The 27,957-nt window shown below is 44.9% G+C and overlaps 1 protein-coding gene across 1 annotated transcript; it reads right to left on the reverse strand.

Moving 5' to 3' along the window:
- Positions 1 to 4,395: 4,395 nt before the first annotated feature.
- On the reverse strand, positions 4,396 to 23,120 carry znf219 (zinc finger protein 219). Its single transcript, XM_008279723.1, has 5 exons — positions 23,000 to 23,120; positions 14,364 to 14,448; positions 11,761 to 14,107; positions 11,429 to 11,575; positions 4,396 to 9,781 (listed from the first exon to the last, which is right to left on the reverse strand). Exons 3-5 carry the CDS (start codon positions 14,102 to 14,104, stop codon positions 8,595 to 8,597), a joined length of 3,678 nt encoding a protein of 1,225 aa, XP_008277945.1. The 5' UTR covers positions 14,105 to 14,107; positions 14,364 to 14,448; positions 23,000 to 23,120; the 3' UTR covers positions 4,396 to 8,594.
- Positions 23,121 to 27,957: the final 4,837 nt, after the last annotated feature.

Raw genomic sequence — 27,957 nt, forward strand, 5'->3', positions numbered from 1 at the left:
GAGTGGCTGTGGCATGGAGACCTTCGCTGACCAAGAAACCCCCAAAACTGGCAGAAGGAGCATGTTTGTGAAGAGCTGATAGCTGCTTGGGATCTTGTTCATGAGTGAGAATGGGGCGTGAGATGGACAGGCGGCTTGGTGGGGCATTAGCAGCAATGCGGGCATTGTTCTAGAACATCTTGATGAGGAGGAAGCTGAGTCAGAAGGTGAAGCTTCTGATTTATCAGTTGATTTACAGTCCAAATTCTAACCTGTGGTCATGAGCTCATGAGCAGAATGAGGGCAGGAAATTGTTGATGTGGATTTCTTTACTTCTTTGACCGACACTGGGCCCATGGTATCCTCTACTGCAGACTGAAACTATAGCACTTGCTGAGGATGGTGAGATAGCCCGTAGGGGGAAAACTGTCTGAAGTCCTTGGTGTGGAGATTAACAAGTCTGGGTGAGTTTTGAGTGCGTGTTTCGGTGCTGGAGTGTTGATGGGAGTCGTAGCAGACGTGACATAGGGTTAGTGACTTAGTCGTGTTTCATGAGGTTGTCATGGTAAACAGCTTTAGAGTGACCATTGCCACAGAAAGAGCAAACCTGCTGGTATCTGCACAGAAAATGATGGAGAATCTGGCATCCCAGTGTGTAAAAGTGGAGGGTTGTTGACCTGGAGGTAGTAGTAAGTGACCCTGGCATCCCAGCGCTAGGAATCAAGGCAGAAAATTGATGACTGCTGCAGAAGAAGCAAGTGTGCAGGTAACTGTGCTGAGGCGCGCCACGGCCAGCTCGGTCAAGACTGTTGCAGATAGTCTGTCCTTATAACCGTAGCACTGGTTTTCCTTTAAGTCGACACCTTGTGGTAAGAGCATGGATGTGAGAAGCGTTGTGGCCTTGGGAATAGCAGCTGGTAGTGATGCTGTAGAGTGAAGATGACTGAAGGAGGAGGATCTGCTTCGAATTGTGGACAGTACATGTGGTGACTGGGTAACTCAACTAACCCCGTGATGTATTAAAGATGAACACACTGAAAAGGTGCTCTGTGTCCCCAGTATGGAGGGCTATGTTGAGAAGTGGAGTCAGGTCATTGTTGGACTCTTGTTGGGGGGATGGAAGGGAGGATCTGGCAGCCCAGTGTCGGATGTGAAGGGAAAAGGTAGTTGGAAAGTTTCAAGGGAGGAGAGGTGAGTTGGTATCTCATGGCCAGAAATGGCTGTCGTGGTGGAGCTGTGAACAGGTTGCAGTCGGGTAGGTTGCCGGTGGATAATGTGAATCACACCTGGCAACCCGGGTGCACAGCCATGGAGGACTGTTTTGGTTTATCACCTTGACAGCTCTGGGAGTTAGTGAGATGTTGGACTAAAGCTCTCTGAGGACCAACGATGATCTGGTCCGAGGTTTCATGTGGAGGGACGTCATCAGGAGAACTGGGTGCACAGAGAGAAACAGCCGGCTCCTCTGCAGGATTGTCTACTTCAGACATCAACGTCTTCGTCTTTATTTTATTTTTTAACTGGGCGGAGCTACGGGAAGCGCGATGACGTCACGTTCCGGCGCACAGGTGTGCCTGATGGAGGCTTGTTGTGGGCACGTGATGCAAGCTCTGGGAGTTTGACAGAAGTTTGAATAGTTAAACTTTGTTGTCAGCGCAGTGACAGATGAAGTCTTTCTCTTGCTGCTTTCTGAAGACTGACGGACTTCTCACGTGGAGGAACATCACCGGAGCACCTGTCGGGAGTCTGGCCGCGCGCCGCTCGGCTCCTCTGGACGCTCACCTGCTTCTGACATCTGCGCTGGACTCAGTTGGAGTTCAGGAGGAGTTGTTCCGTTTTGTTTGTTACTACCTGAGAAGAGCCTGGTTGTGGCTGGGATGGATGAGGAGAGCCTGATGCGGCTGGAGGAGAGAGAGAAGTGAGGAGCGACGCGGTTCTGGAGCGACGCTGGTCTCCTGGTCTCCGGGCCTCGCTGTGCATTGGGCTGGTCGGCGTGGAGGAGCTCTGGAGCCGGGTGGAGGGCTGATGGATGAGCGATCCGTGGTGAGTCCGAGTTTTCTCAAACTTTCAGACTGACAGCAGCAGAGCGATGGTGCGTGTTGCTCCGTGCACGAGCAGCGTGAACGAGCATGTGGGAGCTCAGAGGTGTGTAGATGGAGGAGTGATGGAGGTGAGGTCCTGCTCCTGAACCTCACACAAAGATTTTAGCTGCATTTAATGTTTTCAATGCATTTTGCTGCTAATGCTTCTGTGGGATGTTCCATGCAGGATTTGTACATGTAATGCAGGATTTTGTCATCGCTCTATGAGTACTTTTACTCAAGTAAAGGATCTGAATCCTTCTTCCATCACTGCTTGTTTCCTTTTCAAACGGCTGTATGTGAGTTTGAATGAGGAGCAGACGGAGGCTCAGGAGGAGACAAGAGGCCAGAGTCGGGTGAAGATGAATGAATGTGGGAACGCAGACAGACAGGAAAACAGATTTCCTCCTGAACACACTCCTGAGCTTTGAAATCTAATCTCCGCCCTGAGTCTCCACTGGATGGCGCTGTTGCACCACAGATCCAATCCAAGGCTGCTGTAAACCCTTTCAGGTACAGACAGAAAATAATATTTTAGTGACACCTGCAGATGTTCACGTAATTGCATTTTTACAGTAATGGCTGTAATACAATCATGTCCAACCTGACAGGATCTCAGGGGGTCAAGAGGTCATGTGGGCCCAAACCAGACCGTCTGCTTGGTAAAGGCCACTTTAAGGACTTGTTTTGCATTTGATAATTTCACCATATGGGGTTTTTTTTCTACATATAAGAAGACACATCAAGAACTAAATAAGTCGTCAAAATCATGGCTGAGCATTTGCATCCTGTCAACTCTTCGTATCCTTGTTGTTCTTCAGAATCTGCTCTTGTTTTGAACATGTACGGCTCAATATTCACCTCGTTGCTGTGTTTGTGGCTTTACAGTGTTTAAGCAGAATCTTTGGTGAGCTAGTGTGCTCAAGCTGCTTCGTGCCGTACAGTGGTGGGTGGAGAGAGAGGTGGGGACTTTATAAACCTGTAACTTGCATAGAGGGGATTCATTAGGGGTTTTATTAACCATCATGAGGGTTTTAAAGGCCCCTGTGGACTCGCTTGTAGTGTTGTTGAAGTTGTTTCAGCTGCAGAATCCCAAAGGACTTTACATGAAAGATGTTTGATTTGCCGGTTAAACATTGGCGTTGGTATATTTCAGCCTAAAGAAGCATCAGAAGTGGCAGCGTCATTGGTTTTGAACGTACAGCAGCATGTGTTTTTGCAGCCTCCATGTGAGGAGATGGTTTTTTTGTTGTCTTTTGATCCCAGCTGGCTGAAGAGCTCCAGACCTCACCTATCTGTCATCATGGACGGTTGGCCTGGAGCTCCAGAGCCCTGGTTCCTGATTGGACCATCACCCTGTTTCCTCCACCAATCAGACTGCAGCGATCACCACGCCAGGTTTAAATCTGCCAAACTCTCAGTGACGGCGGCTGTGGCTGAACGCGAGCATCTTTGTGTTTCATGTAAATGTGTAGCAGGTGTGTGAGTTAGAAGTTCTGTGTTTGCCTTTAAGAAATGGTTACTGACTTGTTTAGTTTTCCACTTGCACTCATTTGTAAGTGACGTTTGTTACCCAGAGGTGTTGCTGCTTTGTCTTTATGTTTGGCAGAGTTTAGTTTTTTCTTTTTCTTTTGTATTTTTTAACTCTGGTCGTCCTCGTTTGGTTTTATCTGGTTGATTTAGCAACACCCACCAGCTCTGTTTTCTTCATAGTATCATCACCTGTGTTACTAAACAGAAATTGAACCTAGAACACCTGGTTTTTGTTTCCTTCCTGGCTCGCCGTCGACAGCTGGGTCCTAACAACAAGCCAAAGAATTCTTTAACGTCACAAGTGATAGAAAGACCGACCAATTTATAGACTCAAGTCACTCTCCATCCACAGTGTGTCGATCTGCAAAGAAGTGGCTGCCAATGAGATCAAATGGAGAGCAAAACAACATAACACTGTCGAGCTGGACTGGTCATAGCTGGTAGCTGCTGAGTTTAAAATATTAAGAACCACTTCTGAAGGATACTAATGAATGGTAATTAATAATCACAGATTTCTACCATGACATGCAGATGTATAATTCATCATTTCCATATCCTCTGCTTCGTATTCCACATTGCTGCAGTTCTGCTCATGACCACAAGAGTGCGCTCTACGCTACAAGTTTTGCTCTGAAGTGAGCTGTGCACAGTAAAGCAGCTGTGCATCGCTCTGCAGCAACCATTAAAATAAAAAAACCTAAAGATCAACACATTCTTGCAAACATGTAGTGATCATATGAAAGGCACATAAAACAGAAAACACATCCAGGCTGGACAGACGGAAGAAAGACAGACAGGGTTATTTTGTTTGTGTTTATTTATTTCTAATGTGTTTTATTTTTTTTATTTTTTTTTTCATCTGTCCACAAAGTTATATTAGTCACTACTATGTTAGGTCAGTTTTCCCTCACTGCAATGGCAGTCAACTACACAAGAGCCCAAACCCGGCGCGGTCCCTTCAACTCGCAAGGATTTGTCATTTTGCACACGTATTTTACATAAATACTGGATGTAGGATAAGCTTCTTTGATACCCATTAAAAGTATAATCCTTTCTGCGAAATACTCTGATTCACAAGCAGGAGACATAAGGTGCAGTTTGTAAATCACAAGGGAGCAAATTCCAAAACACGTGCAAACATGAAGGGGCAAATTAGATTTGTGGAGAAATCTTCTTTTAATGTTGTTTCCAGCTTGAATCAGGGAAACTCGAGGATGCTTGATGTCTGATAGTTTGTTAAAGCGCGCGTTCAGTCTTGCTTTGCTACATGACAAATACAAACTACTCTTTAAGAATGAGGAAATATATCATGAACACTGGAATCTGCTTAAAGTCTTTCACCAATACGCAAAAGAAATTAGCTTTTGTATTCGTCTGCTGTGTCTGAAACAGTTATTTGATATAACTCACTTCTCAATGCATGCTTTTTAAGTTAACAGCTGGTTTGAAAAAGCTTAACTTCCGTTTTTTTTTTACATACATTTATAATGATACCACAGAAAACTCAAGCTAAATGTTGGTTTAAGTCGCCGCCAAAGCATCCGTGTGTTTCTCTAACTCGTGGCAAGTCGGCAAAAACAGTGAAGTTTCTCTGAAATCAAAATGTCCCTTCAACACAATAAAAGTTCTTTTTCTTTCTTTCTGTGCAATAAATTTGGAAATGAAGTTTGAGTTAAAGGCTGCTTTTACGTTCAAATCTCCAAAGAACAACGCTGCTTCCACGACGAAGGGCTTGTTTAGGAAATATGTCATCGCTGAGGGACTTTTTTTTTTTAATCATTAGACATCTACAATGATTGGCAGGCTGTTTTATTCCCTTCTGCCAGCGGGAGGAGTTGAAGGAACCATCACTCAAGTTTGTGCTCTCTTTCAAAAAAAAAAACCAAAACAAAAAACACAACATCTCTAGTGCTATCTGTACAACATTCAACAACACATCTCTTTAGGGTTTTTTTTTTCTCGTTTTTTTTTCTTTTTTTTTTCTTGTTTTTAACCATAATGCCAAAACAATAATACTTATCATTATAAGAGCAATTTTTCCATCTCAACGGCATCGAACAAACACCACACAAACGGAAATAAAAATCTAATAAAGGCCTCAATACCAGATAGTACACGTCACCTTCAAGTGGTGCTAGAGATAGACAGCTTACGGATGAGAAGAGGGGCATGGGAGGAAGAGCAAGCATGAGAGGAGGAAGAGAGGAGGGCTGGGAAGATGAGGAGAGAGAGAGAAAAGGTGAATTATTTTGTTTTCTCAAGTTTTCATATGCTTTAGTGTCACATCCGACATGTTTTGGCACCTTATGAGATTAAATACAATAATTATTAGTCTTAGACTTGGGCTTTGGTTTACCAAGGGTTAGTATTAAGACCATAAGTAGTCTAACCGTACATCTACAGTGAATTCTTTTACTTGTCTAAGGGTTAGGTAGTCCATTCTTTGAAGAGTCTAGCCACGCTAGAGTGTAACAGTAAGGCCTAGTGACCTTGTTTAAGGCCGGACAGGCCGGAGAGAGAAACTGGCAGGAAAACAGCTTCCCCCGAGAGAGAGGTCAGGAGGTAAAGACACGAGAAAAAGATTAGGAAGATGGGCTGATGTGATGAAGAAGAGGAGATGAGAAAAGAGGGAAGTGGCAGGACAGACAAAAGAGAGGAAGAAAGAGAGTAGTGTGTAGATATAGGCTAAGTGCTTTTGGTGAGTTTTACAAAATACACCAGGAAGTGCTTGAAACAGAAGGCACGGTGGCATTGACAGTAGTTGTTAAGGAGACACCACTAAGGGACTTTCACTACAGAACTCATAAGGTGCTCTAAAAAAAGAACTGAAACACATTAATGCACATTAAAGTGTGGCTGCAATCGTAGAATACCCCATCAAACGTAGTCCAAGTGGATAAATAGTGGCTGTTACCCAGTGTAAGGGGATATTAATACCTCACATTCATTTTTTTTTTCATAAATATACCTTCAAGTGCTCATGAAAAGAGATTCATATATTTTTTTAATTTAGAGGAGCTTTATGTTTCCACAAAAGAAATGCACACTTTGATTCTGAACTTTCTTTAACAACCAGTTCAGCGGTTGGACGTTTGATTCACAGACCAGCTAGTCGATGGTTTTTTTTGCTCATCGATGGGGTAAATCTAATGAAACCACACAGTTACACATTTAAAATGACAACAGAAAGTGACAACTGCCATTGAAAAAACGTTTGGTCTATTGATAAAGTCGAAATAAAAACAACTACTTTGGGAACTCAAACCTTGCACAGTGCTCTGTATAGACATTCCAACTAGTCTTAGCTCACAAACATTATAATCAATATTACCTATATTGATAACCTTTTTCTGTAAGCATCTCCAAATGAAAATAAACAAAAGTCTGCTTTTTTTTTTTCTTGTCTTTACAAAAGCTACACATATTCTACTGGGATGTCTATGCATTTGTTAGTGTTTTAATAATTACTCCTACCATTGTCTTTTCTTTTCTTATAAAAAAAGAAGAAGAGAGGGAATCTACTCATCTAAAAGACACCAGAACCCAAGAGTACAGTTTGTTTCTCAGATTTAGTCCTGCCTGGCAGCGATACTGCTTCCTTTTTCGTTCTCTACCTTGTCTCTTCTCTCCTATGGAGGAAAAAAACTGAAAATGTTCCTTTTTTTTGACACAGTCTCAGTCTCTTTAAAACAATGTGTCATTGATTGTGTTCAGGGGCTCGAGCGTTACCCCTTCAGCCCTCCGACAAACTCTGCGTTTTGTTCGTTTCCGCGCATCTGTGATGACCACGAGTTGCCTCGGCAACCCCGACCCGCATTCGCTACCATTGTAAACACTGAAGTTGAACTGTGACCCTCTTCTTATCGCTCAGCCCGTGACCTTTCATCACATTATACATTACGCATGTCACCTACTGTGTTTTTTTGTGTTTTTTTTGTTCTTTTCAAGCTGAGCCACAAACAGCTACAGTCTGTGTCAAGGACATTAAGCTATGATGTAGCATTTCTTTTACAACTTAACTATTCACAACACCCTAGAACCACTTTTAACAAATATATTGTACTTAAATTGTTTTAAACTGTATATTCAGATAAAATGAATGACCTATCAGAGCCTCAGTGGGCAGAAATACCAGAGACTCTCTCGACAACATACAGGAACAGGCACTAACTGAAAACGAAAAAAAAAAATATTACAAACTTTTCTTTCTGTTTTTCTTTAGGACAGTCATTGAGAAACACTTTTCTGACAAACAAGGCAGTGATACATAGTTGAGGGAAAGCACACAGCCTGCAACAGTTACCTCATGCCTTAAATTAATATCAAATAGCTTAGCTGAGGTTGGCAGCTCCAAACTTGTCTAGAACTAAACCGGCCTCTTTTTCGGAGGAGGCTGAATGTGTTTAACAGTCAGTCAGGAGAGCATCTCTTCACAGCTGGCTTCAACTTGGTCAGTACAGTAGTCTGGGATATACAGCCCATTATTAGAGAGGAATAAATGCATGACTCTGGAATGATGCAGGATCTTGCCCTCGATCTTTTACATGTTTCTTTCATTTATCAAATTGGAGATCATCTTAAAAATCATCCATCTTGGAGTGAAGCTTCAAAAAAAAAAAAAAAATAGAAAAAGTGGCCTACAAAATCCTGAAAAGATGCATCCATGCTGTAGTTTTTTTTGTTTTTTTTTCTTGCAGGAATTTCACTGTATTTTGTGGTGGACCACACAGTCAGAACTCAAGTAGACAGATAATGTTGGAGGGAACATAACGGCTGTGGTTCTCCCCTCCGTCCCATTCTTTTCATAACCCTCTGGAACATCCGTTGTTAGGACTCCTCATGCCTGTCCAAAAATGAACGTATGAAGGGACAAGACTTCATTTAACCATGAACCCATTTTCTCTCTGCACTGCTTCCTGCCCGTTCTCCAATTCTGTGTCATATGTAGTTGAAAACATCGAACCTAACTCTCCGCGTTGAATGGTGTCATTCAGAGACGTTTTAATCAGTTAAGACTCTTTCCTCCTCTTCTGCCATGTGGTTGGAGCTCAGGGCTGGTGAGAGAGCGAGGGACATCCTCAGATCGTGATCTTGTGAATCCTCCAGACTGCTGTTCTCTTCGAATTCCTCCTCTTGCTCTTCTTTCTCCCCCTCAATCTTCCCCTGGAGTGCCGGACTGTCTCTTACATTCTTTGATACTGAAGCCATGGAGTCTGGGTGGTCGGGAGCGTCGTCCAGATGTTCTGCCGTATGCTCAGAGAGACCATTAAGAGACTGGGCCTGAGCTGAGGACCATTCCCCGAGGGGGGCTTGGGACTCTGCCTCACTCGCATGCCTCCATATTGTCAGAGGGTCGAGCTCGGGATGGCCCATCCGCGGCTTGGTGGCCTTTGGGGCTCCGTCATCATCCAAGACAGTCAAAGAGCCTCTTTTGCGCCTGGACTTACTGGTGTGGTTGACCTGGAGATGCATGGCCATCAGTTCTGCTGACGACGTACGGAAAGGACAGAACAGACACTGGCTCAGTTTGACCCCTGCTGAGCTGTCCCCTCCGCCATCCCCGCCACAGACACCTCCCCCGTCCCCAACGCTCATGCTTCCATCCTCCTCCATCCCTCCAAGGCCAGGTGAGGTGCGACGGGACAAATCCAGGGGTTCAAACCCGCCCTCGTGAGTTGATGCCACGGGTCCGTCCTTGTCACTCGAGGGCTGCACCATTCGGCTTGTAGTAAGGGGCTTACGCCGGGACACTTTAGGGGCCTTTGGTGGGGGGGACTCCCTGATCCAGCCTCCTTCCATTCCTCCTTGGTAAAGCGCCCCCATCACCCCTGAAAGATACCTGTACTGGGTCTCCAGGTCGACATCCCTCAGAGCTGCCAGGGCCTTCCGATGCTCCCGCTGGTCTGGAAGCCCGAGGAGCCAGGACTGCTGGCTGGGCCGAGAGGTGGGGGAGTCGGTCGGGCCTCGGTTGACCGGGCAGTGGTTGAGTTGGGATCGGCGCTGCTTGACCAGGCCAGAGGTTCCAGAGGTCAGACTGTTGATGGTGGAGGTGAGACCAGAGGAAGAGGAGTTGGAGGCGGCTGACAAGGCGTTGCGTTGCTCCCTGTGGTGCCGCTGCAGGTGGTACTTCAGCGAGCCGGACTGAGTACCAGCGTAGTCACAGTGGGGGCATTTGTAGGGTCTCTCACCTGGAGAAAATAGGATTAAGGATTTTTAATTGGATAAATGCTGTTGGACACATGCGGCACCTGTCAATGCATCATCCTCCAACTGAATGGAAAAGTCAGAAAATGGAGGCAGTTACAAAAATGTACATCTTTTTAGCACTACAACTATTAATGCAGATTTGTTTTAAAGATAGTCTTGGTTCGTTAAACAGACATTCACTAATCTACAACACTACAGCGTCTAGTATGACACAGCCAGCGGTTATACTTAAGAGGATGTGCAAAATCACATATATGGTTCTTTTAGCAGCGCTGACTGTTCGATGCAGTTACACATTTTAAAGGAAGATGGCAGTATTTCATCACTGATTAAAAATTACACAGCTGGTAAACATAAAGAGGATGATGTTGCATACTTACAGCAGGAAACATATGAAAAGCATAAATGATCGTATTGGCATCAACAAAAAAACTGATCGCACGAGAAGAACACAGCTCTGTTGATGAATGCAGATACATGAACTGTTGGATTTTGTTGCTGAAACAAAAAGTAATGATGGGATAAAAGTCTCAAGGGGCAATTGGATTCTCAAGAGAGTATTATTATAATTTAATACCTTCTCTCAAATTACTGACCATGTGGTAATCATTTGATGGCAAAGGAGGAGGAGTGTATGAGGAAAATATAAAAGCGATGTGATACGTTCTGCCAGCTTAAATAGACTCCACTGAGTGCATTTTGGCCAGCGTCTTGCTGAAAAGTCTTGGATCTGCTGTGCTCACCAGTCGCTGGTGATTAGTGGCATCTCAGAAATAGAAGAGGGGGTTTAATTTTGATCAAATACATCAGGCAACGGCAAATAATAAAAAACTGACAATGACTCGTGCTGATAAAGTCTTATGAATATGGATCATTAATTAAGAATGTGAGTGAGCAGTGCTGTGACAGATCCCAATTTTCATTAAAGTCCTACTCTCATGTCACCAGAAATTCAATATGAGTTTTTTTTTGTTTTGTATTTTTGTGTTAAAAACCTCTGTTGGAAACTGCTGGAATATCATGCTCCTCTTCTACAGTTACAGAAAGCATTTGAGGTACATTTCAGAAAAACAATTTCAGATTCTCGTTTCAAAGACGGAGAGATTAAACGCAGAAAAAATGTTATTATGGAGAACTCTAAGAGCATATGCTGTATTTGATTTCATGATGTTTACATAAGAATCCTTTTACACTAAAATAAATGCCAAACCATTTTCATTTTGCGCAATTTTGAGTTATCCTGATCAAATTAGACAGAAAGACGACTATTTAATTAGTGAGGAACAAAATAAAATGCTTTCTTGTACCTTTCATTGGGGGTGAGGTTACAGGCTAGTGAGCAAAGTGAGCTTTTTCCTAGTTTTAGTCCCTGGGGTGGCTTGATTTTTCCTCAGAAACTACTGTTAATATACACTCAAGCAAGGCACTTAAGCAGAGTTGCTCCAGTGGAGCTGCTCAGTTGCCTGCAGTCGACGGCTATGATTAGCGCTGGTCAGCTCTCTGGGGTGAATGTGTAAAAAAGAAAGCAGTAGTTCTACAAAAGCGAGGATGCTCAATGAGACCTTTCCAGGGACTTATAAAGGTTAAAAAAGTAAATCCGGTTTGTTAAACTCACAGCAGTGTCTCACCTGTGTGAACCCTCAGGTGCACTTTGAGATGGTGTGAAGAGCGGAAGGCTTTGCCACAGTAGGGGCAGTCTTTTATCCCTCTACCACGCACTCGCTCCCTGGTGGGAACTGAAGCTATGGAGGACACTGCTGTCAAACCATTTTCTCCTGCAAGTGGAGAAAAGGGTAGAAAAAAAAATGTAAAGATAACAGCTGGTGTGCAAGGCCTCAAGAGAGCTTCTAGTTACAACAGAAAAGCAGCATGAAAATGATATAGTCTTGCGATAATAACACCATTATGTGAGAACAAACGCAACTCAAAAGTCAAAATGGAAAATAAGCAGATGCGACACCTTTGAAGCTGGAGATGACAGAGTGAAACCCTGTAGCTGCTCCTGCTTGTTGTGATCCACCACTGCTTAGTTTTGATTCCTGTCTCACTTCTCCCATATGTTGGGATCCACCACCGTGGAGCTGAGATTCCTGCCTCACTTCTCCACTGCCTCCTCTTCCTAGCCCCACTTCTCTGCGGCTACCACTTCCCTCCTCTTCGCTGCCACCTCCTTTCTGGGGCCTCTGAGTGTGAACTCGAGCATGAACTACCACCTGCTGCAGGCTGCGGAATAGCTTTCCACAGTCTGGGCATTCCCATGGACCTCCTGTTCCTCCGGTCTCTTCTCTTGGATCGAGGCCTCCAAGGTAGGCCCTGACTTGGTCGGCCTCTGTGATCACCGAACTTCGACCTGCCCCTCGCTGGCCTTGATGTTGGCCTCGCTGATGAGGCCTCTGCTGCTGCTGAGCGACTGCCAGGCTGCGAGCCACTAGCTGCCACCAAGTAGCCTGGTCCCCTCCTTCTGAAATGGTTCCTGTACTTTCACCTGTGCCCCCTCCTCTAGATGTTCCCCCTCCTCTTCCTGGGTCCCCTCCTCCTGAACTGCCGATGCCACCACCCCCACCGTTTCCCATCTCTGCCACCTGTGCAACTGCTTGAAGTCTCTCCATGCAGCTGGCCCCACTGCCATCACTTGGCAAACCCAGATAGCCCAGTATAGCTGACTTGCTCAGGCCCATCCCAATTCTGCCTCCAGCGTCTCTATCTGATCTTCCTTGTCCACCTCTGCTGCCGCCTCCTCGCTGTGCCAGAAGGAGGCTTGAGTAGAGGGCGTTGAGAGACTGATTACTAGCAGAGCCTTTGGACAGATGCTCAGCACCTCCTGGTCCCCCAGGGGCTACCAAGCCCGCCTTCAGTCCAAGCTTGTTGAGATGAACTTTCATGTGGTTTTTGAGGAACCAAGGCTCCTTGAAGCCACGGCCACATACCTGGCACTTATGGTCCAAGGAGTCCTTGTGCTTTCGCATGTGTCCCTTCAGGAACCAAGATTGGGTAAATCGCTGTCCACAAGTATCACAGCGAAATGCTGGCAGTGTAGAGGAGGCAGCCGCTGTAGCGGCCGCTGTCATCTGTGGGTTACTTGGGGTTGGGGCTGGGGTATGTGTTGGGGTGGGCACTGGGGTGTCAGGGGTTGCAATGATGGGCCTGGAATTGAAAGCTGGTGGCAGACCAGGTACGTCAGGGGAAGGGTGGCACTCTTGCAAGTGAGATGCCAGGCTCTCTTCTTGGCTGGCAGAGAAAGGACAAAGAGTGCATTTATACGGGTTGTGGAGAATGCGGACATGGCGCGCCAACTCTGAGGCTGTGCGGAATTTTCCTTTGCAGGCATGACAGCGAAACGTGGGCGCTATGGAAGTTGATGCACCCTCCCCAGTGGTAGAAGAATAGGGAGAGGTCACAGAAACAGGGTCTTCTGTAAGTGGAGGGGTCAAAGGTGTGCTGTCATCCAGTAAAAAGTTTGGGTTGTGGTCTGTCTGCAGGCCGTCATCGAGACCTTTGATCTCACCATTGACATCCTCCTCTTCTGTGAGATGCTGGATGAGAGTCCCTGGCAGTAAACGCTGGTTTGAGTGACTTCTGTGATTGGGGATGAAGTCTTTGTGGCTCTGCTGGATTTTGAGGTGCTGCTTTAGGGGAGCTGAGGGCAGTCCAGTCCGATAGAGGGCTGAAGCTCTGCGGTCTCGGTCCAGACTGTGAGCTCGCGCATGAAGAGACAAAATGCTTTGGAATCGGAATCTCTTGCCACACACATGACAGGGAAACCTGAGCGCAGGCCCTGACGAAGCCGCTCCAACTCCAGGTGCTGCCCTGGTAACCGTATCCTTCTGGAACAGCTGGAGGTCTAGCTCATCATTACAGTTTCCACTCTGACCTGACGAGAGGGCCAGCTCCAGGGCACCATACCCAAGTAAAGGTGCTGACGGTGTGTCTGGTGGAGAGGAGTCCAAGCAAGGACTGCATCCAGCCTCTTGTCCCCCGCCACCTGGGAACAGAGCCACTGCCGGGGTTGGGGATGGGGGAACTCCATCCAGCTCTTCCTCATCATCCTCTTCATCAACGTCATGGTGATTGTTGTTGTTATCCTCGTGGAGGGGGAAGGGGGAGAGAGGGAAATAAGGCGTGGTGTCTGGGCTCTGAGGGGAGGGTTCGGGGCTGTGAATCGGCAGGACAACAGGGCTGTCAGGTAGAGAGAGCTGGGTGTGAGGAGACGAGGCCTGGGGGCTGTGGTCCAGAGATGGCAGTGTTGGGGGAGACTGGGGCTGCTCACAAGAAAGAGACAACACACACTCTGGTGGAGAATCCATCCTCTATCACAGAAAGCACAAAGAGAAGGAGAAAGACAGATAATGAGTGGGACTGACAACTTAAGACGAGTTTAGAACCTGAGGAAAAGGTTAAATTTGCATGTTGTGCATAACTGTCTTCAACTGTAACATGACCTTGGCCAGCTTTCTAGAAAACCCAAAACTACACATAATCCTCGGGTATTAGTCTCTATGCTGTAATGCACGCATATATATATATATATTTATGTGAGTGTGTATAAGAGCAGTGGAGAATTACCAGCAGTGTGTGTGGTGTTATGCCATTCTTTAGTGTCTCGGCTGAGGGGGGACACACTTCGGTGGCAGCCTCCTCCTTTAATTTTCTGGGAACAAAAACAAGCAAATGAAACTAATGAGTACATGATGGCAAAAGAAGGAGTTCACTTAAATATCTTATTTGCAATCCAAAATCAAACAATTACTGCACTTGAAGTTGTTGCCAGTTAAAAACACATAAAGCACATTATTGGAGCTATTATCTAAGTAAAGACTTTAGGTAAATTAGGAATATCCGTGTCAGCGTGAGAGTAGATGCTTCTGAAACACTGAGCGATGAACGGCAGGTAGCAGATTTCTTGCAAAACAGGATTAAAAGTAATTTGCGCTGAGACACTTTGAATGTATTCCCGTCATAAATGCTAATAGCATAGAATCAAACGCAGACTCATTATAGCGCTGGTTTGACTGTGTTTTAATGCGTTTAGCACGAGACGAATCTCTATTTGATCTTCATTTACTCTTCAGTCTGCGTAGGTGTATGCATACGCTTGAATGTGTAACAGGTGTGCACCTGTTCTGCCTCCTGCATGTGTTCACAATACACTCCAGCATACTGTTAGCACATATGGGATGATTAGCCGGAGTGTGAATGTGCATCGGTGTGTATCTGTGTGTGTGCGTCAGCGTGTGTTTAGGAGTTAAGGGCACCACCACAGGACATGGACTGTCCCAAACAGGATGGGCGCGCAATGTTTTGACTTCCCCACACGCCCTTCCTGTGCACTCATACAGTAGCAGCTTTTTGCTTAAATCAGGACTGTATACACGCACATACACACACACACACTTGTGCAGAGTATGCATGCACTTAAGCACAGCAACATTCGTTAAATCTGCAGCTTGGGTGTGGTGGCATTCACCCCTACATTGCTTAGTCATGGTTACTTGTTTAAGTAATTTACAAATGTGAGCCGTGCTGTTGTGTTGACTGTACTGCAACCCCAGATAACAGAGTCAGCTGAAATGTAAAGTGTGATATACAGCATATTGAACACACAAGCGCTTTTGGCGAGCACACACCCAAATGTTTTGAGTGCACAGCAGTTTGCGTCGGTTCGCCTGGATTTATGCACATGGGCTGTTTTTTGTCCATCATTTGGTGGAGTTGAGAAGCAGCACGGGCGCCCACAACAAAACAAAAGGTCATAAATCACTGAGGCAAAACAATAGAACATCTGTGTTCGCAGGTGTGTCGCTCGTATTTTCGTTCACATGGCGCTACGGTCACATATGTGTTAATATGATCTGCTGGATTGTGTGGATCCGTGTGTGTGTGTGTGTGTGTGTTTGTCACTGAGCCTGGATGACAAAGAGATTCTCATGTAGCCAGTTGACATTTTAGCTCAGCTATGACTCACAGGGATATCACACCATATCAATCACATAAACACACACTTACACACAACCACAGACACACACACAGACTCCTTTCTTAATCCACCATTATTGTTCTCTCTCTCCCTGTCTTCCTTTCCCTTCTGTCTTTCTTTCTCTCCCTGATTCATACTTCTCCCATCCCCCTCTCATTCTCTCGCTCCCTCCCTCCGTCTATTATTCACTAATTTTCTTTCATTCTCTCCCTCTCTCTCTCTTTTTTTCTCTCCTGCAGTGTTGCCAGTTGGCAGAGTGCCAGGGAATGCTGATATCAGCTGGTAGATTGGGCCCTGCCAACATGGCGAAGAGCAAAAATGAGAAAGGAGGCAGACAGAGAGAAAGAAAGAGAGAGACGGAGAGGCATATACAGTGCAGTTACAAACTGGGCAGCATGAAAAAAAAATTGTCAGAAGCCATGTGAATGAAAATGATTTAATTTGATTGCCAACATGGTGTTGAGGGGAAAAGGATGAAAAAAAAACAGAAAGAGACAGGCATGCTGGAACAGAGAATAGCAGAGAAATCAGAGTAGTGGAGTGGCAGGCTGGGGCATAACATGAAGAGAGAACAACAGATTTAAAAATCATTTGAAAAGTCAACACAGAGAAATATACATCGAGACACGGAGAGAGAGGCAGAGCGGTGCAGAAAGGGGAAAGAAAGAAAAAGAGAGAGAATGGGTATCTAAATGTATCTGCAGCAGTGTTAAGTCTGATGGCATTATCATATGAATATCACCATCACAATGCATTGTTCCACCGTGACGGTGGCTGTCGCCAACCACCGGCCCTGTCATGCCAATAAAGAAAATTTGGATAGATGGAGAGAGGGAGATAAGGAGCAGCAAAGGATGCAGGGAAAGGGGGGGGTTGGGGCGACTGAGGGACAGAAATCAGATTGGAATCAGGTGGAGCAGAAACGCATAAAACCCAGGTGTAAATGAACCAAGAAATGCGCCGCAGAACCAGTCGACTAAAGCACCTCTGTACATGGTCAGAGGCACATTTGTTCACATTACAAACAAACGCAATCCGTTCCCGATGTGCGAACCGCGCTCAGAAATTGCACACAAATGGATTGGTGCAGGTACTCAGCGAGATGTCAGTTTGAAAGGATGAGTACTCGACAAGGACGCGTGGTAGTTTCACAGGAGAAGGAGGAATCAGATTTTAAAAAGTACATCACGGAGATGCATATTTAATGTCGGCTGCAGATGTGATCCACGTAAATCACACACGAGATGCACGTCGATACCACAAACAACAAGTACCACAAGTTATTAACAGCAGTAATGAGCTGGATTTTCGAGCACTTCCAGTCATTTTTTCCTGCTTTTTTTTTTTTCATTGACCCTGAAATTTGCAGTGTTCTTGATGGGGTGTAATGACATTGCAATTCACACGGTAATGACAGCTTAAAGCATATCGTTGCCGTGTTAAGCCTTGCCATGATGTTGTCATTACAGTAATTGCAGTGTAACTTTGTGGGCCCTGAGATAACTGATTTCAAGTACTGAATTACCTTCACTGGAAATGAGTTTTTATCACCGAGATCAGCATGCTGGCTTTCTTTTTTTAGCCCCCCTCGACATAAAAAAAAAATCTGCATTGTTTAAATACTGATAACTACTCCTCCACTTGTGTCAGAAGGTGTGTGTAGAGGAGGAGGGGGGTTGCTGAGTCATACCTCACATCCCTGATAAATAGTTGCCAAGGGAGTAGGAGCACAATATGTTCAGACAAGTTTATTTTTGGGGGGTTTTGATGTCACTGTGTAAATATCCACACAGTGGTACAGTTTTTATAGCGAAGCCAGTTAGTGCAGGTTTGTACACGCCGGCAAGCTGCGCGTCGTAATTGTAAATATCAGGGTGTGAACACCTTTCATTTAGTGTTTTTAACGGTGTGTGTGGGCAGGAAGTGCAGTATCTGCTCAGCTTTACATTAATGAGTTTAAATGTGAGTCACAGGCTCACAATACTTGCAATCTCTGATCACAGTCTGCATAATTATGTCTGTGAGCTCTTAGGTTGCTCCATTTCAGTATTTCCTATTAGCCTGTTGAAATGTGCTGTTTTCTTCTTTCACAACCTTTGGTGACCCCTCAGGGGATCTCGACCCCCCGGGGCTGCCAACCCATGACCTACAGGAACAACTGGCTTTGTGCTGTTTCTGTCTGAGTGTGTGTGGCTTCTTTGCCGATCCTCCTCTTAAAACAACAAACAAAAGGCACCTCGGAGGTGTCAGGCCTGGGCCGGGCCGAGGGCATCGAGCACAGAGCATATCTGGAGGCTGTGTGTGTCTCAGCAGCCGTACAAATGCGTCTTTCTGAAGCGAGGTGAGGTGTCCTCTGGGGATAAGAAGACTGACCACAAAAAATGTGTGTGAAAGCGAAGATGAGTGACTGAGAGAGGAAGAGAGGGGAGTCCGCTCTCTGTGCGGTACAGTATAATTTGGCCCTGTGGTTTTTATCGCGTGGTCACGTGGCGAACTTCCCCACAGACGGTATTCATTTCCTTTACTTCACCTTTCCCTGAACCCCCCGCTTCACTCCAACTTTGCCTGGCTCGCGCTCCCCCTCTTCCCTCATCTTCAGCTCCAGCAGTGATAACGGCGAAACCGTCCCAGTGTGTCTCCACCACTAACTGTAAAGATGCGACTTGTGGATCGGTTGTAAAAGGAAATGCTACCTTCTGTGGCTCATTTTGGTCTCAGAGCGAAAGTAAAGAATCAAGCAGCTCATTTCTGCCCTAAAAATACGTGTTTGTCAAAACGCAGAAGACTGACATGTGGCTGACCTTTATGGAAGTTATTTTAGGAGGAAGATGAAGATAAAGCTGATAGAAAAGGATGCATTCACACAGCTTGGCCGTAGGTCGTCCATCTTTTGCTAAATCTGGTTGAGCCTCCAAAGCAAGATTTGGTATAAAAGTGAGCCAGCGGTTCCTGCCTGTCTGATGTATTTTCTGTGCCACTTCTGCTGCTGCCTGGTGCTTTTTTATTTCTTCCTTTCTAACCTTAACACTTCATTTCTCCTCCTCTACCTCTCCATCTCCTCTCAAGCTTTTGCGTCTTCTCTTTCTGAATGAATTCCTCCTCCAGCGGAGAACACGAGCTGACACTTACTCGCAGTTGCAGAGCGCCGAACTGGGAGCGTCGCGGCAGCGCCAGATCTGAGCGAGCGAATCTGAACATTGGAAACATCACAGCATCTCGGCAGAGAGACGAGAGTCTCGCTCCAAGTCATACAGGCCGTGCTGTGTCTAAACCAATGAGTGGAAGTGCTGACTGACTCGTCTGATTTAGGATTACAAGACTGAAGCCTTAAAAGAAGAATTGGTTGGAGCATGCAAATCACTGGATGTGTTCTTCCTGAAAGGCTTATCTTTGCACACTGAAGATCACCTGCTGGCGTTGACAGAAAAGAAGCAAAGGAAGGGAGCAAATCATGCGTCCCACAGGTGAAACAAACACCTACCTGATGATTTTTTTTTAATCTAATCATAAATCCAAATCTGTTCTGATAACTGCCAATCAAACGATAAATATTCAGTTAAATGATTCCAAAGTGGATTTAAAAACCGTCGTAATGAAAGGTTGAAAAGCCGGCCCTCCGTCAGCGACACCCCCTCCTCTCCAGTGTCCTTGAGCAAGACGCCCACCGCCCACCGGCTCCAGGGATGCTGACCCTACACTGTGACCTCCTTGTGGAATTTGTGTATCACATATATCAGACATGTGAACACCTACAAGAGCATTACGACAGAGGAAATAGTAAAATAGTAATGGCTTGGTTCTTTATTCACCCTGGGGAAATTTGCTGAGAATGTGTTCTCTTTCTTAGTAACACCTTGCTTGAAGCACATTCAGCTACACTATAAATATACAGCAGATATATATGGGAGGTGTCAATACCTAAATCGACACCTCTCGGTGTAATTCGGGGTAATGCACCGTGCTCAAGGGCACCTTGACGATGTGTGTAGGCTGGAAAGTAACTTTCCGTGTCAGGGGATGAGCTGGGAGGTGAGGATTTACACAAAAAGAGACACTTTGGGTCACATGTGGGAAAACTAAAGGCCAGGCGAGTCGGTGTGACGCAGAAATAAAGCCGACTTCTGGACAGACTTCTCTGGAAGGCTTCGGTTGTGTTGCACCTCGTGCAAAAAGCAACACATTGTTGTGTAATAAAGAGAAAAGTGAGAAGCTTCAACCCGCTGTGGTTCTCCTCACACCTGATCAACGGCTGCATGAAACACACACAATTATTCAACTGTTGGTTTTGGGAAGTTACTGAAACCGTCTTTTGACGATCACGCCCCTCTGCTAAATTCAATCAGGCCTTTCTGTGGGTGCTGTGACCTGCTTCCTACAATGAACGTTGGATATATACCATAAAAATGCACAGGACTGAAAGCGAACCGTCTGCACGTCCACTTCTGCTGCAACAACTGAACTGCAAACTCAATACAAGTGGCAAAAGTGGCATACTATTTAAGTAAGACCCTAATGCTCCAGATACACACTAATCCCGAGCAGGCAGCAGAACTCTCAACAGTCTCAAAATGTCACAATGCAGTAGATTCTCCCTAACTGAGGGCAAGCAGGTGCCTCTCCCGCAGCGCACTAATGACCCAATTATATCAATCAGAAGCCTTGATTGGTGCTACACTCCTCTCCCTTTTACTCTCTCTCCCTCTGTCTCTTTCTCCCTCACATACAATCTCGTTCCCAAGAGCCACCTGGATGGGGTGTATGTGCCCCTTCAAGTACAGTACAGTATGTACAAAGATGGGAAGTAGGCGGCATTGATGGAGGCGGAGGAGGAGGAGGATACTACTTGAACACAACAAGCAGACAGAGGTCTGAATGAAGCAAAACCATTAGACCCTTTTTAATGTTGGGCCAGTGTTTTATATTCATTAGTACAGCTGGTTTCTGGCGAGTATCTACGCGGCTTTAACGTGAAATCATCGCGTTATATCCAAATGCAGGCAACCTGTAGAGGTGCAGGGGATGGGGGACACTTTTCCTACATGTTTAGTTTTTTTTAGCAGGAAAATGTGGATGTTTGTGGATTAGAAGAAAAATGAGACCAGAAATTTTTGCAAAATGTAGTTCTCAGAGTGCACGCTTTTTCTTTTTGCTTTTATTTTTTTGCATTTTTTTTTAAAGTTAATGCATGAAGCTTACAAAAAAAATCCCAAAATTATATTAAAAAATGGAAGAAAAAAAAAAGAAAGATGAAGTAAATAGAGTTTAAGGACCCGCTCCAAAACATCCCTGATTATAGGACAAGCAATGTCAACCTACTTCCACTATGCACACGCTCTCCAGAGTGTGACATTTTGGGTGGATATAAAAATAGGGCATTTCAGGATCCCTAAACATATTCCATTGGATATAGAAAAGGCGACGGGAGTGTCTTTGGTCAACCCAGATGACACGTCTGCGCCTTATCTCAAGAGGAATTTCCTCCTCGCCCCTATGATGTGCGTCAATAACGTGCAACCATTTTCAGTACGCTCTTTCCCCTCTTCTCTCTCGCGGCCATCTCAATTAGAGGCACATTAATGAAATAAATAACCATCAACAAACAATGCACTAATAAACAGCCTCACTAAAAATGAGATTAACCCCGGACGCAGATGCTATCCGCGCACAATTCCGCTCCCAAAAAACGCGATTAAACGGCGTAAACAGTGCGGGATGTAGTTTGGAGAAGTCGGGGGTGGCGTGTGTGTGTCATGTCAGCCTATCTATCGCTCTCTCCCCTGCTCCATTTTGTTCTTAAATTTTCTATACAAAAGATTAAGGGAGGGGAAAAGACGAGTGAGCGAGCAGGGAGAGGACGGGAGGAGAGAGGAGGAGGAAGAAAAAAAAAAGAGGAAAAAAAAAAAGTGCCATCATGGATTTCATCTTGAATCCTCTGCCAATCTCCCACCGACATCCCCAAAAAAGCGACACCGTGTCCAAAAAAAAAAAAAAAAAAGAAACGCACATTTTTCAAGCCCGGAGATGAAAACTTATCTTTGCAGAATGCCATTTTTTTCCTTTTGCACGCGGCTACATGGCACACTTGCTATGCTACTTTGTGAGCTTCTAGACACGGGAGGTGATGTTAGGACAAGTAAACGGCTTGTAGTAAACATTGTAGTAAAAGGTGGCCAAAGTATAACCTTGTATAAAACGCTAGCGGAGCCCGGCGCTGCGTTATTTTTCCATTTTACGCACATGAAAGTGGCGCTGCTTATCTCGAAAACAACGCACTCCACAATGCCCCTAATGTGTCCAACAAAAGAATTAGTCAAGCTAATCGCATCTACCTACAAATTAGTAAATCAACTTGCGAACACGCGATACGGGGGGAAAAAAAATCCACTTTTACGCTTGGACAATATGTCTGCGGCTTATCGAAATCCTCGCTTCACCGAGAACTTGTCCCTCTTTTTTTTTTTTTTTTACTTTTTTTTTTTTTTGTTCGAAGAGGTTAAAAGGAATAAAGAGCTGCCAAAAAATCCCAAACTGTCGCGTGGATGTGGAATAAGTGCTATCTCACGGAGCAACTTGGTTTGAAGTTTTACAAAATCCATGTTTAGGGGACTTTTAGTGCACTTGCAACCATGTTAAAGTCGCATGTGGATCCAGGGTGACTTACCGAACCGACTTGTTTGAACTGTTCCATCGAGTATTCTCTGAAATGTGACAGAAAACGGCGCATTTTTTTCCTCCGCTTTTGTGTTATTTCTTGTCTGTTTTGTTGTTTTGTCATGTCACGGACACACACAAGCACGCAGACAAACAGCGGGGCTACATGTATACATACATACATACATGCATGCATGCATGTCGGCCACGCGCGCACATACAACCGGCTTTACATACATGACACACACGTAAAGTGGGTCCGGAGCGCGCGGACACATACATGCTTCATGCCAATCACACGAACACGCGCGCGCACAAACGCGATAAAAAATAAAAGAAATAAATAAAAACTACTCTGTTTGGCCGTTTATCCTCGTTGGAGAAGAAGAAGGGAAAAAAGGCGCAGTAAATTTAACATCTTTTTTTTTTTTTTTTTTTGGAAAATGTTTCACCTCCTTCTTCCTGCCACCACGCACAAAAGTGCACACATGTAAACATTAGAGGAAGGTAAAAATGAAAGTAGATAAATGAAGATATAGGATATATGTTGAAAGTAAAGACTCAGTGTACTTACGGGAGAGGCGGCGAGGAGATTAATGACACGACACGTCATGATTACGTTTCACTTGAATTAAATACATTACGAGTTGGGAAAAAAATGGAAATCAGGGTTGTATACAAGCATACGCCGTTTCCCCCTCCCTCCTCCCTCCGTTTGGTCACCCTCTCCTCCTCTCTCTCTTTCACTCTCCTCCTCCTTCTCCTCCATCTCCCTTTCTTTTCCTTCTCCCCCCATTCCCTCCTTTCTTCTTCTTTTTTTTTTCTTCTCCTCTTCTCTCCCCCCATTTATTGTACAGGAGTGAGTGCAAAAAAAAGAAAAAAAGAAAAAGGAGAAAGTGGGAGGGAGAGTGATGTAGGTTGGAAATGTTAATTATAATCTCAGCACGGGCACCATTTTACAACGCTGTCATCTCTTCACATTTGTATCCTAAATATGGCATCTGGGGTGGCGGGTAGATGACAGTTTAAAGATTTTTTTTTTTTTGAGAAGGGGGGAGAAGAAGAAGAAGAAGAAGAAGAAAGTTTCACACCAATTGAAGTGTGGTGAAAGTGATGACAGGGGTGAGAGGGGGAGTCGACGGGGTTGTGGTGAGGCTGCACCCCGGAAGCACATGGCCACGATGGGGGAGAAACAAAAGTGCAACAATTCTTTTTTTTTTTTTAGATGTGGGGTTCCCAACATAAGGCCGGGTGACCAGTAGGAGTCCCTCAGGAGGTTTCCAAAGGGATCCCCAGCAAAAATAGCAGCAGTGGCAAGCTCAAAGTTCAGAAGCAGCGCTTCATTTAAAATGGGCACAGTGTTTATGAAGCATATAAGGTACTAAAACTGCATAATTATCTCCGTCTGCGTTGCATGTTGTCCACGTCTTATAATGCTTTTGTACACGTCTTTCAGTGCCGGCGGCTAAGTTGTAGCAGGTGCACATCTCCACCCCATGTACCAACATCAATACCATTTGCATAAATAAGTCACTGCATCGTCCTGTTTGTTTTGTCATGGATGGGATGCAGTTCACTGTCATAAAATGTTTACTTTTATAAGACATGTATGTGTCCCAGGCCAGATGGTGTTTCTCCTGCTGTCAGGTATCTCAGGGTCTCTTATTGGCTTCATGTATGTTTTCTTGGGGTTTTTGGTGACACTGAGAGCAACTATAAACTAACAGCAGCCCAGGGCACCCTGAGAGGGCGTCTTCCACCAAGGCCAATGGCCCATCTCATCATAAATAAAATGTCTGCACCATAAGGTGGTCGATTCTACCTAGTTTTTGTTGATTGTGTAGCAGGTGCACATCTCCAACCCGTGCACAAATGTCAATAGAATTTGCATAAGCACGTCTTTGTTTCATCCTATTGATCCTGCCACGGATTGCATGCAGTTTCGTGGACCTTCCATGTCTGAACATGTGTATGAAGTGTGTCCTGAGCCAGAAATGGTGTTTTATTCCTGCTGTCAGTTGCCTCCTAAAGGCTCTTACTAGCTTTAAAAATATACATATTGTACATTTTCCTCTTTAAAACAACCAGCTGTGCTTCAAATTAAGGATTTGTTTGAAATAAACAGCAGCTATGAATCCACAACACCCACATTACCAAGGGCGCTCGGAAAGCCTCCACCAAGGACAGCGTCCTATCTGGCAATTTTAACAATAGTGTTCTGGATCCGCACCAAAATTTCCACCTGTGCCCATGTTCCACCTCTCCTCCAAGTTTAGAGAAATTTGTCCCGGTGGTTAAATTGTAAAGCAGGTGCACATGTCAAACCCAGCACCCAGCATCAATACCATTTGCATAAGCAGATCACTGCGTCGTCCTATTTGTCTTGTCATGAATGGGATCCAGTTTAGCGATTGTCTCTTGAACAAAAATGTTTAATTTGATTTGCATGTTTGTGTCTTAGGCCAGACATTGTTGTTTCATTTCCTCCAGCCAGGTAGCAGACGGTCTGGTGCCCTTCAACTCAATTTCTGGCCTAAAAAATGTATGCATTGTACATTTTCTTCCTCCGAGTGATGAGGAGCGTGTCATAAACGAAGATTTATAATGGATTCTTAGTTGTAGCGTTTAGTTGCACCTGGAGAACATTGCGACTGGGACTGACAGCGACTATGAGCTTACGACAGCCACATTACCAACTACAAGGCCGCTCGCCAAGGCCTGCGCCCTGTGTCATCGTTTTACGAAACGTGGTCTGGATTCACTTTGAAACTGACGAGGTTCTACATGTGCCCGCGCTCCTCCTCTCCAACAAGTTTCCTAAAATTTGACTTGGTAGTTTTTGCAGGTTGTAGCAGGTGCAGGTCTGACACATGCACACGGAGTGATGCGATTTGCATAAGCAAATGTCTGCATCATCCTATTTGTTCTGTAATAGACAGGATGCAGTTTGGGTGATCTCCCCAATATAAAAATATCATGTGTGTGCCCCAGGCCAGATATAGTTTATTTCCTGCTGTCAGGTGCCTCTTAAGGTCCCTTTGAAGCTTCAGATATTCATGTATTGTACATTTCACTCTTTAGAATATCCAGGTATACTTTAAATTAAGGCTTTATTGTATGAGAATAGTTGCTTTAGTGAAAGTTTTTTTTCTCATGAAACAGACTACATTACCAACTAGACAGTCAGTCTGAGCGCACCAGACTTAATGCCCTGTTTTGCAATTTTAACAGAAGTGTTCCAGATCCACACCAAATTTCCACGTGCTCTTCCTGTGCCCACGTTCCACGTCTCCACCAAGTTTTATAAAATTCAGCTCAGTAGTTTTTGCGTGATCTTGCTAAGAACAGACAGACAGACAGCACTGATCACATGCCTCTGCCCAGGCCAGTCATTTACAGACAGGGGGGGGACAACATTTTCCAAATTGAGCCCCTCATCATTATGTTGTACTTGATCCCATTTAAGGGTCAACCGTAGACCTTTGCATCGACCCCCCTGGGCTTTGGGTCGGGGTCATGTGCACCCTTTGAACGAAGCCTCATGGTGGCCGGAGGAATAAATAACTGATAAAGCGCAACAACAAAGACCTGCTCAAAATAACTTTTTATTCTCTATTCAAACCACGACGGCGACCTTTCAGGGTCCAGGCTCAGCACCTAGAATGTGAACAGTTCACGGCAGCATCATGAATAGATAACAGATAACTGATCAGGAGGCAACCAAACGTGATCTCTGACATATTGTGACGCTTGCTGGTAAAGAAGTGCCTTCACAGACACATAGCAGCATTATAATCCGTTCAGAGTAATGTTTACGACCACCTGATGAATTTAGTTTAACATTTCTTCTTCTGTAAAGCTTCAGAAAATAACCAGTTAAAGATCATTCAGAGCTCATCAACTCCTTCTTCCTCACTGAGAAATCCACAAACTATGAATATTCAAATATGGATCATTTTATGTGCTCAATGTCTTCTGCTTTACTGGAAGGTAAATTCGTCATATATTTGCAATCAAGTTTTCCTGCATATTGGACCGTGATTGGTTTGTGAAACGCAGAGAAACGTCCCGTCTTCAGCAGACCAACAGTGTTTTAGTGTCAAACTGTGTCTGAAACATCTGAGCAAGACGTCCTGCAGAACGGAGGGCGCTTCAAAACCAGAAACAATGAGCTACAAGAACTCTGCATATATAATATAAATTAAAATAAAAAGTATAAGTTACCAATTTTAATTTCACTCTAGTGTTTGCTTTAGTGGCGTCTTGGAACATGTTGATTATTACAGATGAATTTCGTGAGTCTTGTCCACCAGCTTTTTATCTGATTCTGCATCACTGAATGCATTCCTGAGACCTCTCTGGATTTGGGACGTGAAGACACTCCAACATGCATTTGAAGTTCTGTCCTACCACTGCTGCTGTGGAACTAAAGTTATTTTGTGGTTTAACTCGAACACCTTCAGTAATGTTGACCCTGAGTTTTTATCCGCTCCATCTAAATCAGCATTTTAAGGTCTTGAATGCTGAGTTCAAGAACAACTTTGTTTTTCCCTGCTGTTCGTCGTCCTATTCGCTTCTCCAAGTGAGTGCCTCGGATAAGCGAGTGTTCTGTTTAAGGGCAAATGACAAAAGCGGAGATTCAGATCTACAGTACGTGGGCCAGGGTGCGTGTGAAGTGGCAAAGCCCACGCGCCTCTTCCACCAGCTCTCAGCCTTTATCAAAGAGAGTTACGGAGAGAGATGCAAAATGTATCGCAACAACAAAAAAAAGTCAGCTATGAGACCTGCAATGTTCGTCGTTACATTTACTTTCTCATTTATAAAACGCTGGGATTTTCTTCTCTTCAACGTCGCGGCGTCGATACAAACAGCACTTAGATGTAACCTTTGTCTTTGTGTATTTGCATTCTTCACAACATACAGAAAGAAATCAGTTAATTGTGAGTCTGAATGTTTCTCGGCTACAAGCCTTGGTTTTAACATTTAAATGTGATGTGCTCGCACAGTGTGTGAAGGTAAATGTTGGCTGGGAAATTCAAATGTCTTTGCTGACGCAGAACATATCTCCTGGATCAGCCATTGTAAGCCCGCTATTGTGTATCTGAGAGTGACTGACTAAGTCTGTGCCATATGTGCAGTGCATGCTTGCCTCAGTGTGTGCACATAGTAAATCAATGTGTGTGTATGAGTGTGTGTCTGGGCACATTTTGCACGTCAGCAGGTTATATATGTGTATACAAGTGCATATATGCATGCTCTGTCTGCTGATGTCCCTGCAACTGTACTCTGTGTGTGTCGGCCTTGTGTGTGTGTGTGTGTGTGTGTGTGTGTGCGTGTGTGTGTGTGCGTCGCCCTCCTCTCTCTCTGTCTGTTTGTGTTTGTGTGTGTGTGTGTGTGTGTGTGTGTGTGCGCTCGGTACATATGTGTACGTGTTTGCGGCTGCCACAATGGCATCATCACCCGCCCCTGACGCTTTGATTGTTTTCTCCGCCGCAGCAGAAATGCACCAATTAATATGCAGAGAGTGAGTGA

The sequence above is a fragment of the Stegastes partitus genome, unplaced genomic scaffold (assembly GCF_000690725.1).
Source record: "Stegastes partitus isolate 25-593 unplaced genomic scaffold, Stegastes_partitus-1.0.2 Scaffold168, whole genome shotgun sequence".
NCBI lineage: Eukaryota > Metazoa > Chordata > Actinopteri > Pomacentridae > Stegastes > Stegastes partitus.

Bases quoted from the DNA above. Each gene is read 5' to 3' on its own strand.
- znf219 (XM_008279723.1), bottom strand. From the start codon at position 14,104: ATGGATTCTCCACCAGAGTGTGTGTTGTCTCTTTCTTGTGAGCAGCCC. The intron at 11,576-11,760 runs GTGTCGCATCTG...CTCCACTTGCAG, and splicing joins TGTCATCTCCAGCTTCAAAG to GAGAAAATGGTTTGACAGCA. The intron at 9,782-11,428 runs GTGAGACACTGC...TATTTTCTCCAG, and splicing joins GCACCTGAGGGTTCACACAG to GTGAGAGACCCTACAAATGC.